The 20,877-nt window shown below is 37.5% G+C and overlaps 1 protein-coding gene across 2 annotated transcripts in view; it reads right to left on the bottom strand.

The window, feature by feature from the left end:
- The window catches only part of scara5 (scavenger receptor class A, member 5 (putative)), a 99,137-nt gene that overhangs the window by 67,724 nt on the left and 10,536 nt on the right, over positions 1-20,877 (bottom strand). For both annotated transcript variants that reach the window (XM_044329632.1, XM_044329633.1), the window contains exon 3: positions 16,195-16,323. In XM_044329632.1, the coding sequence (XP_044185567.1) occupies positions 16,195-16,323 (129 nt within the window). The remainder of the gene's footprint in view (positions 1-16,194; positions 16,324-20,877) is intronic.

Below are 20,877 nucleotides of genomic sequence, written 5' to 3'. Positions count from 1 at the left end.
ACCTTATTAACCTACAAGTAATTCATCACAATCACCAAATATATAACATGTTGTCAGTCAACACTCTTTGTTCCACTTAATTTTCAGAAATGCAGTTTCTACGAGCAGGATTTAATAGTAAATGACAATGGATGCCAAAACTGTTTATAGAAACAACCTGTTTAAAATCAACAGTGACTTGGTACTATAAATGAGGAATATGGAAATGTGTTATAGGAAATATACAGACTTATAAACTAAGAAATATGCTATAAAGGATAAAATTCAAATGTACCAAATAGAGTTGTGGAGTGTTAGGGGACGCTAGTTCCTGAAGTGCTTTCCTTCATTCTGTATTCCCATTTCAAATTTCTTCTTGAAAAACATACTAACTTAGGAACACACGACTCTCACAGATAATGTAACAATCCGAATTTATATTGTGACCACCAGTTTCAATTATTTCAACTTAGTTTCTGAGATATCATATTTTGCCTGTGATTTTGGCAACCAGTCAAGAATACTACAATACCCATGAGCGCTGGCTGCCATTGTTATGGAGAAGAAGCCAGTCACGACCTGAACGGGAACAGTAATGAATTCAAAGTGCTTCGCTGTTGAAATTGTCAACAATAGCCATAGTTGTGAATTTACTCAAAAGTGACCTAGAAATTAAAACTGAACCGTCTCACAGTGCAGATCAGGGTAGAAAATTAACTTTTTTTTACATGAAATATATTTCAGGATCATTTCTAGGGCAATTTTGTCAATTGCTTATAATTTATAATGCAAGAACACTTAATGGGTAAAGATACTCACACTGAGGTATAATCCCAGTTACAGATTATACCTGTGTGAGTATTTTTACCCATTTAATGCATATTTTATTTTCTAAAGTATAAAAAATAAACACAACATTACATAATGTCACATTTAAACATCTCAACAACATTGCTGTTTTTTGGCATGTTATGTTTGGCACTCCATGGTTTAAAATAACCTGCACTATGACAGCTTTGGTAGCTTTTTTATGCACAGGGCAGACTGAGAGAGGGTCAGCGACTGTCGAGATTTCTAATGTACTTTATTTTGAACTGACTTTGACTCAGCTGGAAGTATGACAGGTTTGTGAGTTAAAAAACGCTCCATGTGTAACGTTACTGTTTGTAGCTGTCGCGGCTGGGAGGAGGGGGTGGAGGTTGTGCAGGTATGGAAGCCTAGCTGTTCCAGCCATTTCCCAATCACACTTTGAATACAGAGCAACATCTGGACAAGCTTTGCAAAACATATTAAGACTTTGTTTAACTGTTTATTTTATGAGGGCATTCAAAAGCCCCCGTCATCCCAATTCCAAGGACAACTTTACTTTTTTAGGGGCATTTTGCCCTGAGCCCCTGCTAATTTCCAACCCTGGTGCAGATTGTAAAATCAGTTTTCTCAACACCATAATCTTTAGCTTCTGCACGCTGTTAGCGCTGCATGTGACCGAATTTTAAGCTTACCGATCGTCTGTTTCTTTCTGAAATGCACTTTAGGAATCATAGTTAACTTCTACCCTGAATTTTTATGTACACAGTCTTGTACCTTTGACTTTTTTTAAAATCAAAGAACCAGATAATTTCTAAACCAGTTGTTCATCTTTTCTACTGATGTTTTAACTGGGAGAGTTTCATGCCAATCCAAGCTGTAGAAGTGCTCAAACTGTGAGTGACGTAACATTGTTTATGGGAAAAGTGAACAGGATTTTTACTTATTTTTCCTCCCACTTTGCAACTCTCATCATGGCAACCACACAACCATGATGACACTACTTTCTAACAAGTTTCTTTTCACAATTTCTTATTAACCACAAAATTTTTCTGCCATCAAGGAAGCATAAAAATTCTTTGGGATACTGGAAACACAGAGACAGAAAAAAGTGAACACCATGGAGGGAGAGAATGAGGTCTGGTCCAATTAGTCTTGACATGTTAATGACTTGTGTTTGACTGCCTGAATGAGCCTGTCTGCTGACTTTTGGGACTTCCTTTTGTACAGGAATGAAGGACTGACTTTTCTCTGTATGTCTGTGTGTGTGTGTGTGTGTGTGTGTGCTTCTCTTATGATGGACTCCAACTGGGAACGCTGGACCTTCTCCAGACTCTTTTCTTCAGAAAGGACCCATAACCACAGTACAGAAATGCATTAGAAAAGGCTTTATGTTCTCAGAGCCAATTTAAAGGCCCTGGGACTGTGTGTACATCTGACATACATGTCTGTGTGTGTGAGTGAGTGTATGTAGTGTGTGCATGCATGTGTGTATGCAGCCATGTGTGTGGTTTGTGAGTGTGCTTGTGTATTTACATAGATCTAGTCTTTACATGTCTCTGAAAGCCTGTGTCTCTGAATGTGTTATGCATGTGCGTGTATATGTGTGTATATGAGTTTGTGTGTAATCTGTTTGTTGTTTGTTTTAGGCCTATACAGTATGTCTATATGTGTTGAATGTATACAGGCATATGTGTTTCATAATCATGTTTATGTGCGTACTTTTACTATGATTGTGCAACAAGTCCTTCAAATTAAATGAAAAAAATAGACGATTGGTCCATGCACTCCAAAACGATACAAGCGTTTTCTGATCTGACGCAACTATCGGTTGTAATCGGCAGGATGACATCATTTGTCTGCGCCTTTCAAAGCTGTTATAAATCCCTTATGAAAAATAAATATGTTTTATGATGTGGCAGCGCTATGGTCTGGTAAGGTTTAGAGAAAGATCATGGTTTGGATTAAAAGAAATGCTTTGTTAAAGTTTGGGAAACACTGTGAGAAACTTCCTTTAGGTTAGGAGACCTTTGTCGTCATGGTTATATAACCATGTGGTTAAAGGATAGGTTCACAGTTTTTCAAGTCTGTCTTTAATCAATAGTAAGGTGCCCATATGAACACTGACACATTTCTTTATGTGATCATTCCTCCTCTTCATACTGACCATTAGAAGATCCCTTCATAATGTACTTACAATGGAAGTGATGGAGGCCAAAATTCACAAGCCTCCTGTGCAAAAATGTATTTAAATGTTTATCTGAAGATAATATGAAGTTTCAGCTGTCCAAATGAGTCAAATCTACTGGATACATTTCAAAGTTTAAGTCTTGTTAGTGCCAAATTCCCTCTTTTTGATACTATCCTTCTACCAAAGTTCAACAAAGAAACACTGCCCAGGGAAACAAAAAGGGGGAATTTTATACTAAAAGGACTGGAAGATATCCATTTTATCTGACTAACCCAGACAGCTGAAGTCTCATAGAAGCTTGAGATAAACTTTTAAATTCATTTTTTGCACAAAACAAGGACTGTGGATTTTCCCCCCCCCCATCACTGCATTATATGTGCATTTGGAAGGGATTTTTTAATGGCCAGGAGGAATGATTAAATGAAGCAAAACCTCTTGCAGTGTTCATATGGGCTTCTGACTGTTTTAAGAAGGACTTATCCTTTAACCTATCCTTTAAGCTTAGGGGACAATCGTGGTCACGTTTTAAAAAAGCACTGTTGACTCACGGTTGAAAATGTGAAATGAACAGCAGTGTCCTTTGTTAAAGTCTGATGTTTTGTTGATCCATCCACCCACCCCAAAGTTTGTTGCAGTATAATAATGTCAATGCCTTTGCTGCTGTTATAATTACTACAGCCACTAGAGGGCTTCTGTCACTTCAACGTAAATATATGCTGTTTTGGGGCACTTGCACATTCGAGTGATCCTGTCGTTGTCTTCAGAGGACAGTCTTGACTGTGTGACTCATGTTTATGTGTTTATTGTGTGTCTTTATGTGTGTTTCTGTTTCTGAATTGGTGTTTATGCACATGCACATATGTGAGTTTTTCTGCATGTTTTTGCATGAATATGGACATGCATATGTAAATATGTGTGTGTGCTTGTGTGAAAGTTGGCACACGCTTCATTGTCTGTGATGTTGGACTTACTCTCCTGTGTGTGTTCAAGGAGGGAATTTGAGGGAACATAAACAGACCGAGATCAGAAAAACCCCATCTTCAGCAGCCAAAATGCTGATTGTTTTCACAAGGGTGTGGTTTAAGACCTTTAAAGTTTCTCTTTAAAGTCGTTAGGAGTGGCACTTTGGGGTGTCAGATTTACCCTCTGAAAGTTTTTCTATGGACAGACTTAGCCAGACACATATGGTCTACATTCAAGAAAGGTTTTTTTTTTTTTTATCTTGTATCATTTTGTAAATGAGTATGTGTTTTCTTAAATAACCTCAAAGGAGCTAAAGGAACCTAAAGCTTGTGGTTGTGTAAAATTAGCCTGTCATTGTTTGGCTAATGGTCAGGTATGCCGATGTGTGCCAGTGACCCACAGACCTTATATAAGTTGGATGTTTCTATATGGTAGAGAAAGTATGTTCTTCAGCAAAAAATATCTTCCAGAGCTGAACCTCAAAGAAAGTTCAAAAAGCAGTGAAAGAAAAGAGACAGAGTGGCCACAAGTGAAACTTTGGCCCTCCTTAAATTCTGCTTTTAGGTCCCAATTAAAACTCTAGACAGTCTAACATTATGCTACCAACTAAAATGCAGTCATACTAAGTCATTTGTGTTAGCTAGTTTAGTTTGCAACTTACCTAGTTAGTCTAGTTAGATCAATATGGTTTTTATTTTTAGCCATGTTAGCGGGATAATTAGGGTCTGCCAGTCCACCTTTGGTCCACACTGAAACTCAACATCTACTGGATGAATTGCCATGAAATCTTGTGTTTAGTTATTTAGTTTTAGATTATTCAGTATGTATTTAGTCCAATATGTTAGTTTATGACCAAATATTTATGTAAGCTAATGACATTCTTATCATCCTCAGCTGCACTGGTCTTTAGTGCTAATTAGCAAGCATGCTAACATGCTAAAAGAAGATGGTGAACATGATGAACATTACCTGCCAAACATCAGCATGTTAGCATTGTCTTTGTAAGCATGCTGATGTTTGGCTTAGTTTAAAGCACCATTGTTTCAAAGTACAGTCTCACAGAGTTGCTAGTGTGTTTGTAGACTCTTAGCCTTTTTTACTTACATTTTCACAAGTGCTCCTTGTTTGCTGTTTTTTTGTCCGTTAGATAACTTTTCAAAGAGGGTGTTTCTTCTGCTCCATCTATTGAAGTTTAACCAAATCAATAAGAATATCTCTACCACCTGGAAACATTTTTGATGTATAATTCCTCCTTTGTCACTGCCAAAATTGGATTTTGATGTAGCAGGAAAAGTTGATGTAAAACATAAAATACAAAAATTACTCTCCTTCTGTGGTGACGAACAGATGACTAAACCCAGTTACTACAAAAGCCAGAGACCAAAACAAACCAACGCTGTGTCAGAGCACAGGGCCAGGGACACACCAATTAAAGACATGTTTGTTGCCTACTTCTACTTGGCAGTAATAAGCCCGTTACCTATCAATGTAAGACATAAACTCTTGTTGAAGATTTCATGGCATAAAAGAAGAGTAACAAACCTACCATCATGTTTTCCAGCAATTAACTGGCTAAGGAAAAGAGCCATGCCAAACTTGTGAGCTGCATGTTTGCTCCGACTGGAAAACATGACTCAGCTGCACCTACACTAAGTTAAAATGAAGCATGTAGATCATGTTTTAAGGTCTGCAGCTTGGAGGAAAATAAACTTGTAAACATCCTCAATCATACCTTTAAAATACAAGCATCTGTAAAAACTAGACTTTCTAGAAATGGCAGGTGGATGTATAGATCACTGAACTAATTTCACTCACAGGACTAAAACACACCAATCCTTCCATATGTTGCATGATTCTGCCTATGATGAAAGGTGGTAATAGACTAATAGATCCCCCATCCAGCCCATAAAAACAGATATAAAATGTGTAAATCCTGTTCAAACCTCCTGTCATGGACACCCAGGCAGTTATCAACCCAAACTCTGTCTGTGAGGCAATATATGGGCCAATTTCTGGCTATTAAACATGTTTGCTGGTTTTATACAACCTGTTATTCTGAGAACAGGCTCATTTGTAGCTGGCCAAGATGCAACCAAAAACTACCCTTCCCTTTGTAGAGAAAAAGAGAGTTCTTTAATGGATCTATAGTTGGGATTTATTTAAATAAAGTGCTGAGAAATAAGAGGAAATAAATAAAACAGTCATTAACTGTATGTAAAGATCCATATGAACACAGTTCTACAAAAGGTTCTGCTATGCTAAGCCATAAGGCAAAAATAATCAAACAACTTTTTCATAGAAGTGCATGGGCCTTCTGCATGAGTCAACATGCATGCAAGGACAATGAAAAGCAATGTAGTACACAACTAAGCTCAAATGTAACCTTTTCACTGGTAGTTTTTGGCATCTATGCTATAAAGGCAAAATCTAAAAATATACTGAAAACATAAAACCATGAGAGAAAATCAGGATATCTGACTAGTTGGAACAGGACAGAGAGAGCTGGATCAGAAAGGTTTCTGTTGTGGTAACTGCACGTAGATCACTTCAGTTTCCAGCTCATGTGTGTTTCATGTGTTTGAAATATGAAGTAACTCTGACAACTCCCAGAAACCACGTACAACACACTGTGCCAGTCATTATTGTATCATAGTTTATAGATTTTACAGCAGCTAGTTAAAAGAAGACACTCTGTCAAAACGTCCCTGTAAATTATGCTCATTTTAAGTCCATACACACATCCAAGCCAGGATTGGAAACGTATTCTCTGGGCTGCCTGTGATGAGAAGACATAAAATTATGAGGAAGAAGAATAAGAGGAGAATATTATTTTATATTAGACAATAAAATAACGTGATGATGAAGAGAATGGTGATGGTAAAATTGTGTGTGATGATAAAACCATATGTTGATGAAGATTAATGATGATCTTGGTCACTAGTGCATACAAGGTCAAGTGTATTTATTATTCTGTATTTTTGGTGTGATGCAGCTCACTTTATGGGGGATACCTGTTTTTCATTTGAAAAGTAAGTTTTTAATCTAGTTCTTGCATAAACATCTACAGTTTACATCAGTTTTGTGAGTGAAAGAGTAATTAGAACCATTAATGGTCATTCAGTTGTCTGTTGTCTTCCCTCTCAGTTGGTTGAGGGTGAGTGTGTTGATATGCAGCATACCATTTGCCTGTGGTTTACTTCATACTAAGAGGTATGATTATTTTGGTATAATGCTTGTGAGATGAGGATAGTAATCAAATTAGAGCTGCAACGTTAGTTGATTCATTGATTAGTTGATTGGCAGAAAATTAATTGGCAACTATTTTTATAATCGATTAATCTTTTTGAGACACTTTTCAAGAAAAAAATACAAAGATTCTCTTGTTCAAGCTTCTTAAATATGAATATTTTCTGGTTGGTTGTGGACTGCTCATAGAGAGAAAACCAGACATTTGAGGTTGCACCTCAGGCTTTGATTGACATTTTTCACCATTTTCTTACATTTTATAGACCAAACAACTACAAACCATGATTCAAGATGCTTGAAAAGCAATCTTTAGACAACCAGTCATGCTTGTTTCAAAATTGAGCAAAAGCTGATCATGTCAACAACTCGATCTCGATCAATATGGCATAACTTTAACAAGCTACTAGGACTTAAGAAAAACCATACATGAAAAACACATCGCTCAAGAAATGATCTACTTTGTTGTGTGCCTGTATATTGGCAACAGGAGTAAATAATTGCCCCATCAGACCTGAGCATATAAATTATGTGCCAAATGTTAAATCTGCCTAATTCAGACTTATGAAAAGCAGGAGAAATCCTGCTTTTAGTCCATATGTATGTATGGTATGGGGGTATGGAGTAAAACTGTTAACTCAGCTCAGCCCACAAAACTTCTGGGAATTGAAGTCTTCAAAATTAAGTTAATTCTTGCAACTCTGTGAGCCAGCAAAACATGTCTCTTAAGTAATGGCACTCCTCTTGAGCTGTGTCAGCCACAGCAAGTGACTACAAAAGCAAAGCTTCTCCAGCAGGCGCCTCTGAGATGATATACATAAGTCTGGTTTCTGGCATAGAGACCAGCTATCATGGGAATTGAACACATGACCTTTCAATTGCCTCCTGATGAGAGCTGACAGAGCTCCTTCCTGTCTGCATGGAGATAAGGCTTCGGGCTGGGTGCAGGGGTGAAAACCGCTGCCACCCACGGATGGCCGCAGGGATTTTAAAGGCTGTTTGAGATCCCCTCTACCACCAGCCCCGGATTTTACCACCACAAACCAATTTTCTCAGTTCCCCTGCATATTTGTCACCCTCACTGCTATCAGCATCAGACAAGATTGTCATCATCGGAGACTCCATTGTGCGAATTCTGGACATCGCGGTTGACCACAAACTTTTTCATGGTTTTAGAGAACACTGTTTCCCCAGAGCATTTAGTCCAGACAGTCAACACAGACCAATCTGCTACTCTTATTATTATTCAGGCTACAAAGATCAGAAGATTTTATTCACTTCACAGCAAGACAAAATCTGCTCGCAAAATTATGATATTGGGCCCACTCCCTGTCTTCAACCGTGGCAGTGAAGCTTTCAGTCGTCTGCTTTCCCTTAATGACTGGCTTAAAACCTGGTGTTTTGCAACACTTAAGATTTCAACAACTGGAACTGTTTCTGGGGTAGGCCTGCATTGTTCAGAAGGGATGCGCTTCACCCGAGTAGAAACGGGACGTTAGTGCTGGCAAACAACTTCATGGGCCATTTATTATGACAAGGGGACTTGTAACGACAAAACAGTGTATTCCTACATATAGACTGGTAAGAAATTCACTGCTTGAAAATTTCGTACATAGTCATACACACTGCTGTTTACAATACTGAAACTGTTATTTCTGATAGGAATGTCTTCAATAATGAAAATGTTATTTCTGATGGAAAAATCAAAGCACACAAACAGTTAAAGAGAAGGTCTAGTTTAATTACTGTACCCCTGTAAAATCGTAGCCCAGCAGAAAAGTTCAGACATGAACAAAAGGTAATCATGGCTCTGTTAAACATCTGGGCACTTACTAATAAGAATTTTGTTGTAAATGATCTTATTAGTGAATATAAGCTAGATTTTATTTTTCCGACTGAAACATGGCTTGGTTCAGATGGAGCGTCTCTTGTAACTGAAGCCTTTCCTCCAAATTACAGTTTTATCTACTCGATATGTGAGGGAAGGAGAGGAGGAGGACAGGCTGCTATTTTTTCAGACACCTTCAAAATGCAAGCATTTTAATAGTTTTTTATCTTTTGAATACCAGGCTATTATATAGGAAAGGCAAACTTCAGTGGTGTTAGTTACTATTTATCAACCACTAAAGCATACAGCTTCATTCTTACCCTAAATGTCTGAACTACTGTCAGTCTGTTATACTAACCATGATGGGATTCTTATAACTGGTGATTTTATGCAACTTTTTCATTCTTTTGATTTTACAAAACGTATTGTTGGGCCAGCTCACAACTGTGGCCACACCCTAGATGTAGTGATCTCTAGAAGTCTGAATATGGTTGTTGATAAGATTGTTGATACTAATATATCAGATCACTACTAAGAGACACTTTTTGAGTCCCGTCTTCAGCTGTTAAGTTCTCTAACCAAATGCGCAGTCAACCTCTCTCTGATGAAATCTCATCAATTCATGAAAAAGTAAATAACTACAATACCTTAACTCTATGTCAAGATCTGCTCTTGACATAATGGCACCTGTGAAAAACTAAAAAGAAATCACAGATTAAGGTAATGCCTTCGAAAAATGAGTGAATACGTCTGCTCTAGAGGGAGGGCTGTAGAGCTGAGCAAATATGAAGGAAAAACAAATTAACAATCCAGAGAGAGAGACTTATAAAATCCCTATGTGTCTATAACAAAACTTTAGGCTATGAGAGGCAGTCATATTTCTCTAAGATTATCAGTGAAAGCGGGAACAACCCCAGAATTTTATTTTCCACCACTGATCGCCTTTTAAATCCTTCCCAGCTTTGTGAACAAACATACCATGCCTCACAGTCAAAATGTGAGGAGTTTGCATCATTTTTTAAAAATTAGATCATTAATATCTGAGCTACTATTGCAAATAATGTTGACAATCAAAAAAATCTTGACAGTTAGTGCCTCTTGTGAAATTTAATTTCTTTTTGTAAAATTAGTGAAGGTGATCTCTGTAAAATCATTCTGCAGTTGAAGTCTCCCACTTGCTCCCTGGATGCAATTCCCACTTTTTTCTTTGAGGAGGTTTTAGACAGTTTGATTTGTGGGAAACTGGACATTGTAAATTGCTCTCTAGAGACAGGCATCTTTTGAGATGCACTCAAAACAGCTCTAGTCCTTTCTCAAAACGCATATTCTTGATTCTTCTGTTTGAGCAATTTTAGGCCTGTTTCCACCCTGCCTTTTCTGAGTAAGATGGGAAAAGGCAGTGTTTAAACAATTAGATGCATTCTTGCATGACAACAAGATTCATGAAAAATTTCAGTCCAGTTTTATTAGGGGACACAATACTAAAACTGTGCTTGTAAAAGTAATCAACGATCTTAAAGTGAGCGCAGATAATACAAATGTTTCCATTCTTGAACTTCTTGATCTAAGTGCTGCATTTGATACAGCTAATCACAGGATACTTCTAAACCGACTTGAAAATTGGATTGGTCACTCAGGTACAGCTCTGAACTGGTTTAATACTTACCTCACTGGTAGAAGATATTTTGTTAGCCTCGGTGACTGTGTTTCAAACAAGCATGACTTTCTTTTTGGTATTCCACAGGGTTCTAATCTTGATCCTTTACAGTTTTACCTGTATATGCTACCACTTGGAGAAATTTGATTTTGGGTCATGGAGTGAATTTTCATTCTTATGCTGATGACACTCAGTTATATTTATCTGTAGGGCCAGATGATACTAATGCCCTAAATCCCTTGATAAATTGCCTCTCCAGCGTTGTACAGTGGATGAATAATAATTTCCTCAAACTGAATGAAGATAAAACAGAAGTTCTTGACTCTAGTACAAATGCACAGAGAGAAAAGATATTAAGCAAACTTGGAAGTCTGGCTCTACAGAACAAGCCTGAAGTAAAAAACTTGGGTGTTATTCCTGACTCTTGAGATGGAATTTAAATCATATATCAACAATGTTACACAAGCTGCTTTTTTCATTTAAGAAATATTGCAAGAGTTAGACCCATCTCTCATTGGAAGATGCCAAAAAGTTGACCCATGCCTTTGTATTTTCTTGCCTAGATTACTGTAATGCACTCTATACTGGATTACCTAAAAAGAAACAATTGTAGGGTGCAGCCACAATTTTAACAAAAACCAGGAAAATAGAAAATATTACACCAGTTCTAGCGTCATTACACTGGCTACCTGTGATGTTAAGGATTGATTTTAAAATTTTTTTACTTGTGTCTCTTATTGCTTATCTGAGTATGTTCCAAACCATTCCCTGAGGTCGTTTAGTGCTGGCTTGCTCAATGTACAAGAAATGAATAACAGAAAGTATGGTCAAGCAGCTTTCTGTTATTATGCACCAAAGGTTTGGAACAAACTCCCATCACAAGTAAGACACCAACCTCTGTTGATAGTCTTAAGAAACAGCTCAAAATTTATTTTCATGATCTTGCTTAAATCCACCTTTTTTAACATAATTTTAATTATTTGATAGTTCTTTTATGTTTCTCATACTTCTTTTATGCTTTTTATATCTTAAGATTGTTTTTACCATTATCAACTTTGTATTACTTGTACTTTATAATATGGGGGATAGGGGGATGGCTAAATAGTTAGCAAGATGGCAAAAAAAGATAGCAAAAAGGCAAAAAAGTGGCCTTTGATGCAGGAGACCACTGTTTGACTCCCACTTCCAACCAAGTGTCTTTCCCTGTGACAGACACCATGAGTTGCCGTGGCTCAGATGTCCAAACCATTATCTTTCCCTAACCCTAACCATGTGGTTTTTGTGCCTAAACCTAACCAGACCTTAACCACAGCTTTGTCACACCATAAAACTGGTCCCCATCTGTCCTCTAGAGGGCGCTGAAAACACTCATATGGGTTGTTTTGGAAGTTATTTCCAATAACTTCCAAAACAACCCATATGAGTGTTGTTTTGGTATGAGGATGTATTGCACAGAAAATACTATATTATACTTATTATGTCATGAATGCAGATGTGTTCAGCCAAAGATGAGGCTCCATGACCCTATTAGAATATAAATATCATATTGAAATATGAATGAGTTTGAATACACTGATGCTGGCTGCATGCTGGCAAGATGCTGGCTGGGACATGAATTTGGAAGCAGACCAAAGAGCTGGAAAAAAACAAAGTCAAGTGAGAATTCAAACAGAAAGCAAATGTGGATAACACAGAGCTAAACCTGGATGGAAAACTGGCAGCCAGCGTGAGTGTGTTTATCCATGCACTGGCATCACATGAATGTGTGTGTGTGCGTGTGATGAAGGGGCCTCCCATGGAGTTACGCAGAAGCCACTTAGCTTTTGGATGGGCAGCATTTAATTTAAGAGGCCAGCTGAAAAGCTTGGTTTGATTGCTTTTCTTAAACAACCTCATCTAAAAGTGCTAAATAACTAAATACCTCTGTGACGACGAGAAAGCTGTTCCAAACTCTTAACTACATCTCTGTGCCTGGGAATACACACACAGCCACTTCCATTTAATGGCATCAGCCGTGTGGTTACGGCATAAGTTGGTGGCTCGATTAGAGGAGGTCTTGAAATGAAATCAGGATTAGTGAAAGCCGTTGATTCCTCCAGGATCCTTCTGGTCTGCAGCCAGACAGCTCTTAAACCTGTTTCTGGACCTGTCACTTCTCTTTCTAACTTTATCTTCCCTAATTTCTCTGTCTCTGTCCTTCCAACTTCTCCCTCCCTCTCCTTCTCTCTCCGTCTCTATTGAACTCTTTTTTGTCTTTCTCTCTAATAACACAGAGTTGACATTTACAAGAAGGCCACAGCAGGGTTCACAGAAGGTAATGACCATAAAGTCTAAAACACCTCCCAAAGCTTTCTCATACATACACACACACCAATGATCTGGCCTTGAGGCTACTGCGGCATCATGCCAGGGTTTTTCCAAATCAACCAGGAGGAGGAATGGCAGTGGTGTAAGCTCTGAAGACGTTGGAATTTATTACGGCACTGTGTCACACAGAGTGATATGAAATAACAACAGCTAATGCTAATTTCCATTACTCACACATCCCGATTTCCACATTAGTTTCGCTGATTTTGTTCACTGACAAGTGATGTTTGACAGAAATATTATTTGTGTGGCAATATCTAGCCCTCTGACTGCGCTGAAAGTTTGAGAAGTTGGTTTGGGATTGGGAGTTTGTTACTTTTCAACAGCTAGGAGGAATGTTGTGGTGGGTAAGTGAATGACTACTCTCCCTCTTCTATTACATAATGTGCCAGTGATTGGTCCAAAGCACTGGATTTCAATAGGTCAGAACTAAAATATGGAACTTTTCCTCCACCATCATTCTTTGTCGACCGTAAAACAGCATCTAACTTGAGCATAAAGTCGTCATTCAAAGAAAGAAAAATAACCTCAACAAGTTAGTTTTCAGGTTGAAGTTAGAATGCAAATACATTTTTTATTCATTTAATTATTAAAATCCATCTAAAATACAGATCGGAGAAGCTCTGAGTTGATCAAAATGTTAATGTTTATCTAGGTTGTCTTCAATAAGTACCTTGAGTTCACAGCAATTACATTTTTAGAGCAGTTGAGTGGAGATATAGCGCTTCTCAGACTTGTTTTTCCCTGGGTTTTGCCTCTTAGGCAGGCTTGCTGCCCTATCTTATTGTTGTTGGGGTTGTATGCTGCCTGTGAGGAGGACTGCAGACACTACTTGGTGCTGAAAAAAGTCCCTCCACCTCTGTATTTTCAGGTAAAAATAATAATTTATTCTTTTTTTATTCACAGATAATTCTCCTAAAAATCATTCAAAGCTAATGCAGTAAAACAGTAAAGTAGTCTGTAGAACTGTACCAGTTAAAAATGATTTTTCGCTACTCTGATTCTCAATTGGTTCTGAAATGATCCAGAGGCAAGATGCAAAACACCCACAGACTGCTTACGTCTGTACGATTAAACAAAATTATCTGCTTTGATCTCCTGGGAAATCAGTTGCAATGCCAACTCGTGAATCAGGCTAAAGGTGGTGCAGGTTTTTCATCACCCTGAGAAGCCCTCATGTAAAACAGTATAGTATAGTGTAGTATAGTGGAATCCTACTTCTGCAGATTGAAACCTGGCACTTGCACATTTGTGGATAAGAGGAGTATGGGAACCATGCAGCACAAAGGAGCCAGCATGTCTTTTATGTAGCTGAGTAAAAGGTCACGCTTGTCACGCTTCCAAAATGCTGTGACATATGTAACTTTCACGTGTGGGAATCACAGAGGTCAAACGCGCTTCGAAAACTGATTTCACGACTCAGATTAGAAAAATCTCCAAGGACAGAGAGAAGTTACATTAAGCAGATACAGAGACTGGCACTACTTTTGGCATTGGAACAACAAACTTCTCAACAGATATAGCTGTTAAATTTCTATTTTTATCAAGTGAAGAAAGTCAATATAGTCATCACTTTACATTACTGGAGTTTAGCTCATGCTTCAAATTATTGTTTATTCATTATGTCCCTCTCTCTCTCTCTCCCTCTGTGTGTGTGTGTGTGTGTGTGTGTGTGTGTGTATTCTCAATGCTAAACCAGAACAGACAGAGGGGAGTAAGGTTTCAGACCACATCCCAGACTGTTACCTAAGACTAACGAAGTGGGTTTTTATGGTGCATATGTGCATATGTGTGTGCGTCCTTCATTACAATTTAACCTTGAGGGATGGCTGATGTAATCTGCGTAACAGTGCTCTGGAAACAATAGATGGATAATAAACTCTCTTTCTTAATGAGTATAGTATAGTATACTGCATTTCTTTCTTCCTTCCTCTCCATCTTTCACTCCCTTCCTTTCACTTTCTCTCTGACTTATAAGCCTGACAAATTGAACGTTGTGTTGAAAATCACCAGTAATCACCAGTAGTAAACAGCCTAATGCGCACATGCTGTATAAACTAACCTGTCTCCTGTGTGTGAAATAAAGCGTATTCACCCCTAACACTCACATCTCAGATACACTAAAGTACAAGCTAATCAAATGTACTTGTCTGCAGTCAAAACAAAGGGACAATATATTATAAGAGCCTTAGCTGAGAGCGACTTAAATCAAATTGTATAAGGGAACTTTGAAAACTGTTGGGCAGCACGTCACCCTTCACTGCTGCACATCAAACCAGAGATTTCTCCACAAGTTCAAAATTTCCAGTGCTTGTCCGCATACCGTATGGGCACTTTGTATACATGCTATACAATGGTCTGGTAATTTTACAGATTTATAGCAGATATATGCTGATATTTCATATTGTGCCATTCTTATTTGTGGTACTTCAGATCTAATAATTTCTTTTATTACATATCTCATACCTCATATCACTTTTATTAAGTATATTTTCCATATATTTATCTTTGTCTCTTAATTCTGTATTGCTACTATTTCATACACCTACACAGTACACTGTAATTCATAATTATTCATAATTTTAATAAACTGCAAGCATTTGACAGAAAGAAATACGCAGAGAAGGATCATCATCGACAAATACAGCATGAAGATGAAAAATGTCAAATGACAACATGCTAACAAGAACTTTAAGTATCAGCTTTGGAAACAATTTTGAACCCATTTAATAAAGATACTTAGCAGCTATGAACAAAATGAACCTTTCTCAACTTTAAGTTTTGAGTATATTTTTAGTTTTAGTGGGACATAATATAAACAACAGTTCACTGCCAAAATGTTTGCTGTGCTCCTGAAACCATATAAAACTTAGTTCTTGTATTTTCAGTACTCACCGACCACCAAAATTTCCAATGGGGGAAAAAAAAGTGCTTTATGCTCATCAAAGACATACAGTGGTATATAAGGATAAACCATCTCCTTACTCGATTCAAATAAGGAGTTTTTTCTTATTTGAATGGAGGGTCAGAGGACAGAGGATGTTGTATTGCTGTACAGATTGTAAAGGCCCTTAAGGCAAATTTGTGATTTGAGATATTGGGCTATACACATAAAATTGACTTGACTTGACATACAGTACACATTGATATCCAACCTACCTGCCAGGCAGAGTCCGAAGATGGTGAGAAGAACCAGGATGTAGAGGGAGACTATGGCGTACTTGATAGCTGAGAGGGAATTAAGATGGCTGCAGCACTGATCCTGCTTCCTGCGACGCTTTCCAGAACCTGACCAAAGGAGAAAAAAGAAATTAGGACCAGAAAGAGAGGAAAAAGTCCAAACAGAGGTGCAAATATTTTTCAGTTTCAATATTCCAGGATTTTTTAATGAATAATGCAGCAATACAGGAATGTGGCTTTTAGACAAAAATCAATAATCAGTTTTGTTTGGTCGTTTGCCTTTCTACAAAACAAAACCATCCCTCTAAAAGCATGTGAATGGCGGCTGAGACAGTATTTGTGAGACGAGTATTATGTTTCAAGAGGGTGTTCACATTTATTAGGGAGTTTGAAAACAACAAACTCTATTCTAAACTATTTTCCAATTATTTGCTTAGCCTTGATTCAAAAATGTGAGCAGTACCTAGAAGCAAGTTTCCATGGCTTTTATAGCAGAACCTGACATGTACTGGAACAGTGGTGTACTCAATGAATGTATGGGTAAGATTATACATCAATCATGTTTGCTGATTTAAAATGGCTGTACTTCCATTATGATTAGGGCTGCAACTAACAATAATCTTCATTATCAATTAATCTGTCAATTACTGTCTTGACCAATCATTTGGCCTGTCAGAAAATAGTGAAAAATGTCCACCACAGCTTCCTAAAACCCAATGTGACATCTTCATATGTCTTGTTTTGTCTTACCAACAGTCTAAAACACAATACTACTCAGTTTACTTTCACATAAAACAAAGAAAAGCAGCAAATCCTCACAAATAAGAAGCTGGAACCAGGGAATGTTTGGTGTGTTTTCTTGAAAACTGACTAACTAATTGGTGAATTGAGTAATTGTCGCAGCTGTGATTATGAGATTATGAGAAATTACTATATGTATTTGGCAAATGTAGAGATCTTAAATTGTTGGCTTGTTAAATAAGGAATGGTTTACGCATTATTGTCAAATGACATACAGTAGGCTACATCATGACGCACACACACAGGTACAGACGCATTCATCTAACAGAATTCAGACAAGGAAAGAACTCACTGAGGAGCTATTACTGTAATTCATGTCACCACTTAACACTCCTTTCAGGGTCAAACAGATGTTGGAGAATTAGTCTTGATAAAACTGTCACACCACTGTTTATGTATGATGGAGGTGTTTTCCCCCCTGTGTCAGTGCGATAGCTCGGCAGGAGACAGGGATTAGGCTGTTGATGTTGAGGGAACATTCCCTCCAGGTCAAGAGGATGAAGAGATTTTCTGAGGTTGCACTTAAGTCACATCGTTCATCACTCATTCAAATAAAAATGTGCTGCTACTTTCAAAATGTTTTCAGACATCAGCACACAAATGTGTTGTTTTCAATGAATTATCCTCAACATTATGAAAGAGATTAATGTCTGTTTTACTATGCTGAGTGACAGACGAGAAAGAGATCCTTTCCTATCAAACCAAACATTACTCCATACCTTGAAATTAGGAGCCAACAAGAGCTACCACAAGGATAGTTTATGCGTTGTTTATTTAAGTAAAACTGAACACCCTTTAGTCACTATTGCTACGCAAGTACAGTGGCAGATTTTGAAATCTTTCAGACAGCCATAGATAACAGCAGGTTTCTCATTTTCAGCTGTTGATTTTGGTAGCTGATATGGCAACTGTGACTGACTGATTTATCCGCTGTAGCTATCAAGCTTGAGATTAATTCCCTAATTTTGTTAAGTTTCCATCTGACTCATTTGAAAATGAGAAGCTTGCAAAAGGGTCTATGAATATGATGGTTACCTACCTGATATACTAGCTCAACACTGTAATGATCAAAAAAAGACTGAAACTCAAGTTTAGTGAACAGGCAAAATGTCAGAATCTTCACCATCGAAGACCTAGAAGAGTAGCAGCATTACTGTTGTATAGCAGGTTTTGTTAGGTTAGCTCTAGTTCTAACGTAACATAGTTTGGATGCTTGCAATGTAGAAAAACATACTTGGACAAGCAATACGAAAATGAGATTTACGCTGTATTCTTAGTACCTTTGAAGAATATGATCACTTTTACAAGAGAAAAGAACCAATAACTTTGGCAAATGTATCTCGGGTAAACCTCTTTAAATTATATCCAATAATAACAGCATGACAAAGCCACTACCGTGCTATTTAGCGTTTGGGACCACATGAATGTTTCTAGTTTGTGCTTTTCATGTATTGGCATTACATTGGATCACAGAGCTAAGCTTCCATTTCTCTTAAAGATAATTACTTGGTGATGTTTTAAAAAAACAGAGGGTCATATAACAACACTTACTGATGTATTATTTCTAGAATCAAGAATCTTCGAAGACACATTAATATTCAGTTTCCTGCACAATAAAAAGATTTTTAACCCTTTTCAAGTTGTGAAGCTGTTTCCTAATCCAAACAAAGATGGCAGCTACTGGTTAACTAAATAAGAAAGTTACAACTTGGTAAAAGGGTTAAAAAAAATTGTGCAACAGACAGAATTTTTCTTCATCCAGATGGTTAGAAGATTCTGAAGATTCTGGAAATACATTCAGAGCAGTATGTTTTATGATCTTGTGGGTTTTTCAAACGTCACAAAATATTTATCTTTTGGAGAAATGGAATGGATGCAAACTGGGGCTAGACTGACACATGCAGAACATAGCAAGTAGTGGCTTTCCAACTGTTTATTGAATTTAGGGAGTTTTAACTGATATATTTGCTAAACATTGTAAAAGTAAACATATTCTTGAAAAATACTAAAAGAATACAGCATACATTTCGCTTTCATGTTGCTTGTGCAAGTACGTTTTTCTATATTATAGTAAGCATCTGAACTATGTTAAGTTAGAAAGAAAGAATATGAAGGCTAACTCATTTTGGATTGATAAAAATAAACAAAACAACAAAAAAGGCAGCACCTTCTAATCTATCTATCTTCTTTGGATATTGAGTACAGTTCCCACCTTTTCTGAATGTTGACTTCAAAGATTGACCCACATCCTGTGCCTGGTTATGGTTGCTAAGCTACAGTGCGATTGAATTAAGGGAGGGGTTTAGTGAAAGATCAACTGTCAACTATTTAGGGAAAACAGAATTGTCATTAAAATTAGTGTGAATACCAGAGGTGTTGACACACTTTAGGTGTCAGCTGCCACTGAGGACTAACTGTTTGTGTTGAAAGTCAAACCAAAATTAAATATCTTCTTGGAAACACGCCAGCAAGATGTGAAGCATGAACAGACAGGGAAATCATTGTGGCTATGTGACAAGAACATTATGACACATACTACACCCGCTGGGATATTATGAGTTTATAATGAGATTCTACCTTCCTGTGAACAGTCATGAGGTTTGCTTGAGCCTGACTTTTAAATATAAACACTGATTCTCCTGTGCGGCCTCCTGACAGCATGGTTTCACTTGGACCATGACAATCTGTCACTGGACACTGGTGAATTGTTGCTGATGCACACACACACACACACATACACACAGACACACTCCCCCTGTATTGATGAAGAACATACACTGCTCCAGCGTAAGACAAACACAGCTGGCTCAGATGTGTGTATGTCACATAGTAGGAATGTATAGAAACAGAAATAGCACTCTGAGCTGGACTGCCCCTTAAGTTATACTGATGCTGGACTTCAAAACACACTCTCAAGAACAGACAAAACAAATGCACATCATGCAAACACCTTCATAAAAAACAGACTGGGAAATAAAACCAGCAGTCTGGAGCTTAAGGCGGAAATTATCACCTACTTTGCTGTCTGACATTTCTTTCTCCAGCGTTAATGTAAGACATGCATGTGATGTTTTAAGGCCTTGAAGGTATAGTTGGACATTTTGGGCAATATGATTTCTTTCAGAGAACTAGATTATAATACCTTTCTCATTTCTGTGTTGAGTTTGGAGCTAGAGCTGGGACTTGACTTGCTTAGCTTAGCATATGGAAACAGGGAAATAGCTAGCCTGACTTTGTCCAAATTGAATTTAAGTAATACTTTACATCTTGCTTGTTTATAACAACACTTTGTGGTTTTGGACGGAGTTACTTCCTGTAACTATTTCTTAATAAACAAGAGTTTCTCCATCCAACCAGGAGCTCTGTGCAGTGTTGCCTAGCAATCTCATTTTCACACAAGACTCACAGTTCGTTAACACCTCATAAAACCACAAATTGTTGTGTTCACATTACAGTTCTTGTACAGTCTTGTACGAATGAGGCAAAAGGTGCTTATTACTGAGTTTAAGAGATGTTGGTTGGTGTATATTGTTGAACTTTGGAGAGAGGCAGGATAGCTGTTTCCAATCTTTATGCTAAGCTAGGCTAATCAACTCGTAGCATTAGCTCTGCACTTAATGCACAGACATGAGAGTGGTTTTTTGTAACTCTAAGCAGGAATGTCAAGAATTCCTTTGACTAATGCTTTTCATTATTGATTAATCTGTCAATTGTTTTTTTTTGATTGATCAATTATCATTAAGTGTATAAAAATGTGAAAAATGTTCATCAAAAGCTCCCAGAACTCAAGGTAACAACTAAATTTTTAGTTTAATCTGACTAACACTGAAATAACAAATCAACACATTGTCATATGTGAGA

This window comes from Thunnus albacares, chromosome 16, assembly GCF_914725855.1.
Source record: "Thunnus albacares chromosome 16, fThuAlb1.1, whole genome shotgun sequence".
In the NCBI taxonomy this organism is placed as follows: domain Eukaryota; kingdom Metazoa; phylum Chordata; class Actinopteri; order Scombriformes; family Scombridae; genus Thunnus; species Thunnus albacares.
The sequence above is the reverse complement of the archived record's forward strand: the minus strand, read 5'-3'. Positions and strand labels throughout refer to the sequence as shown.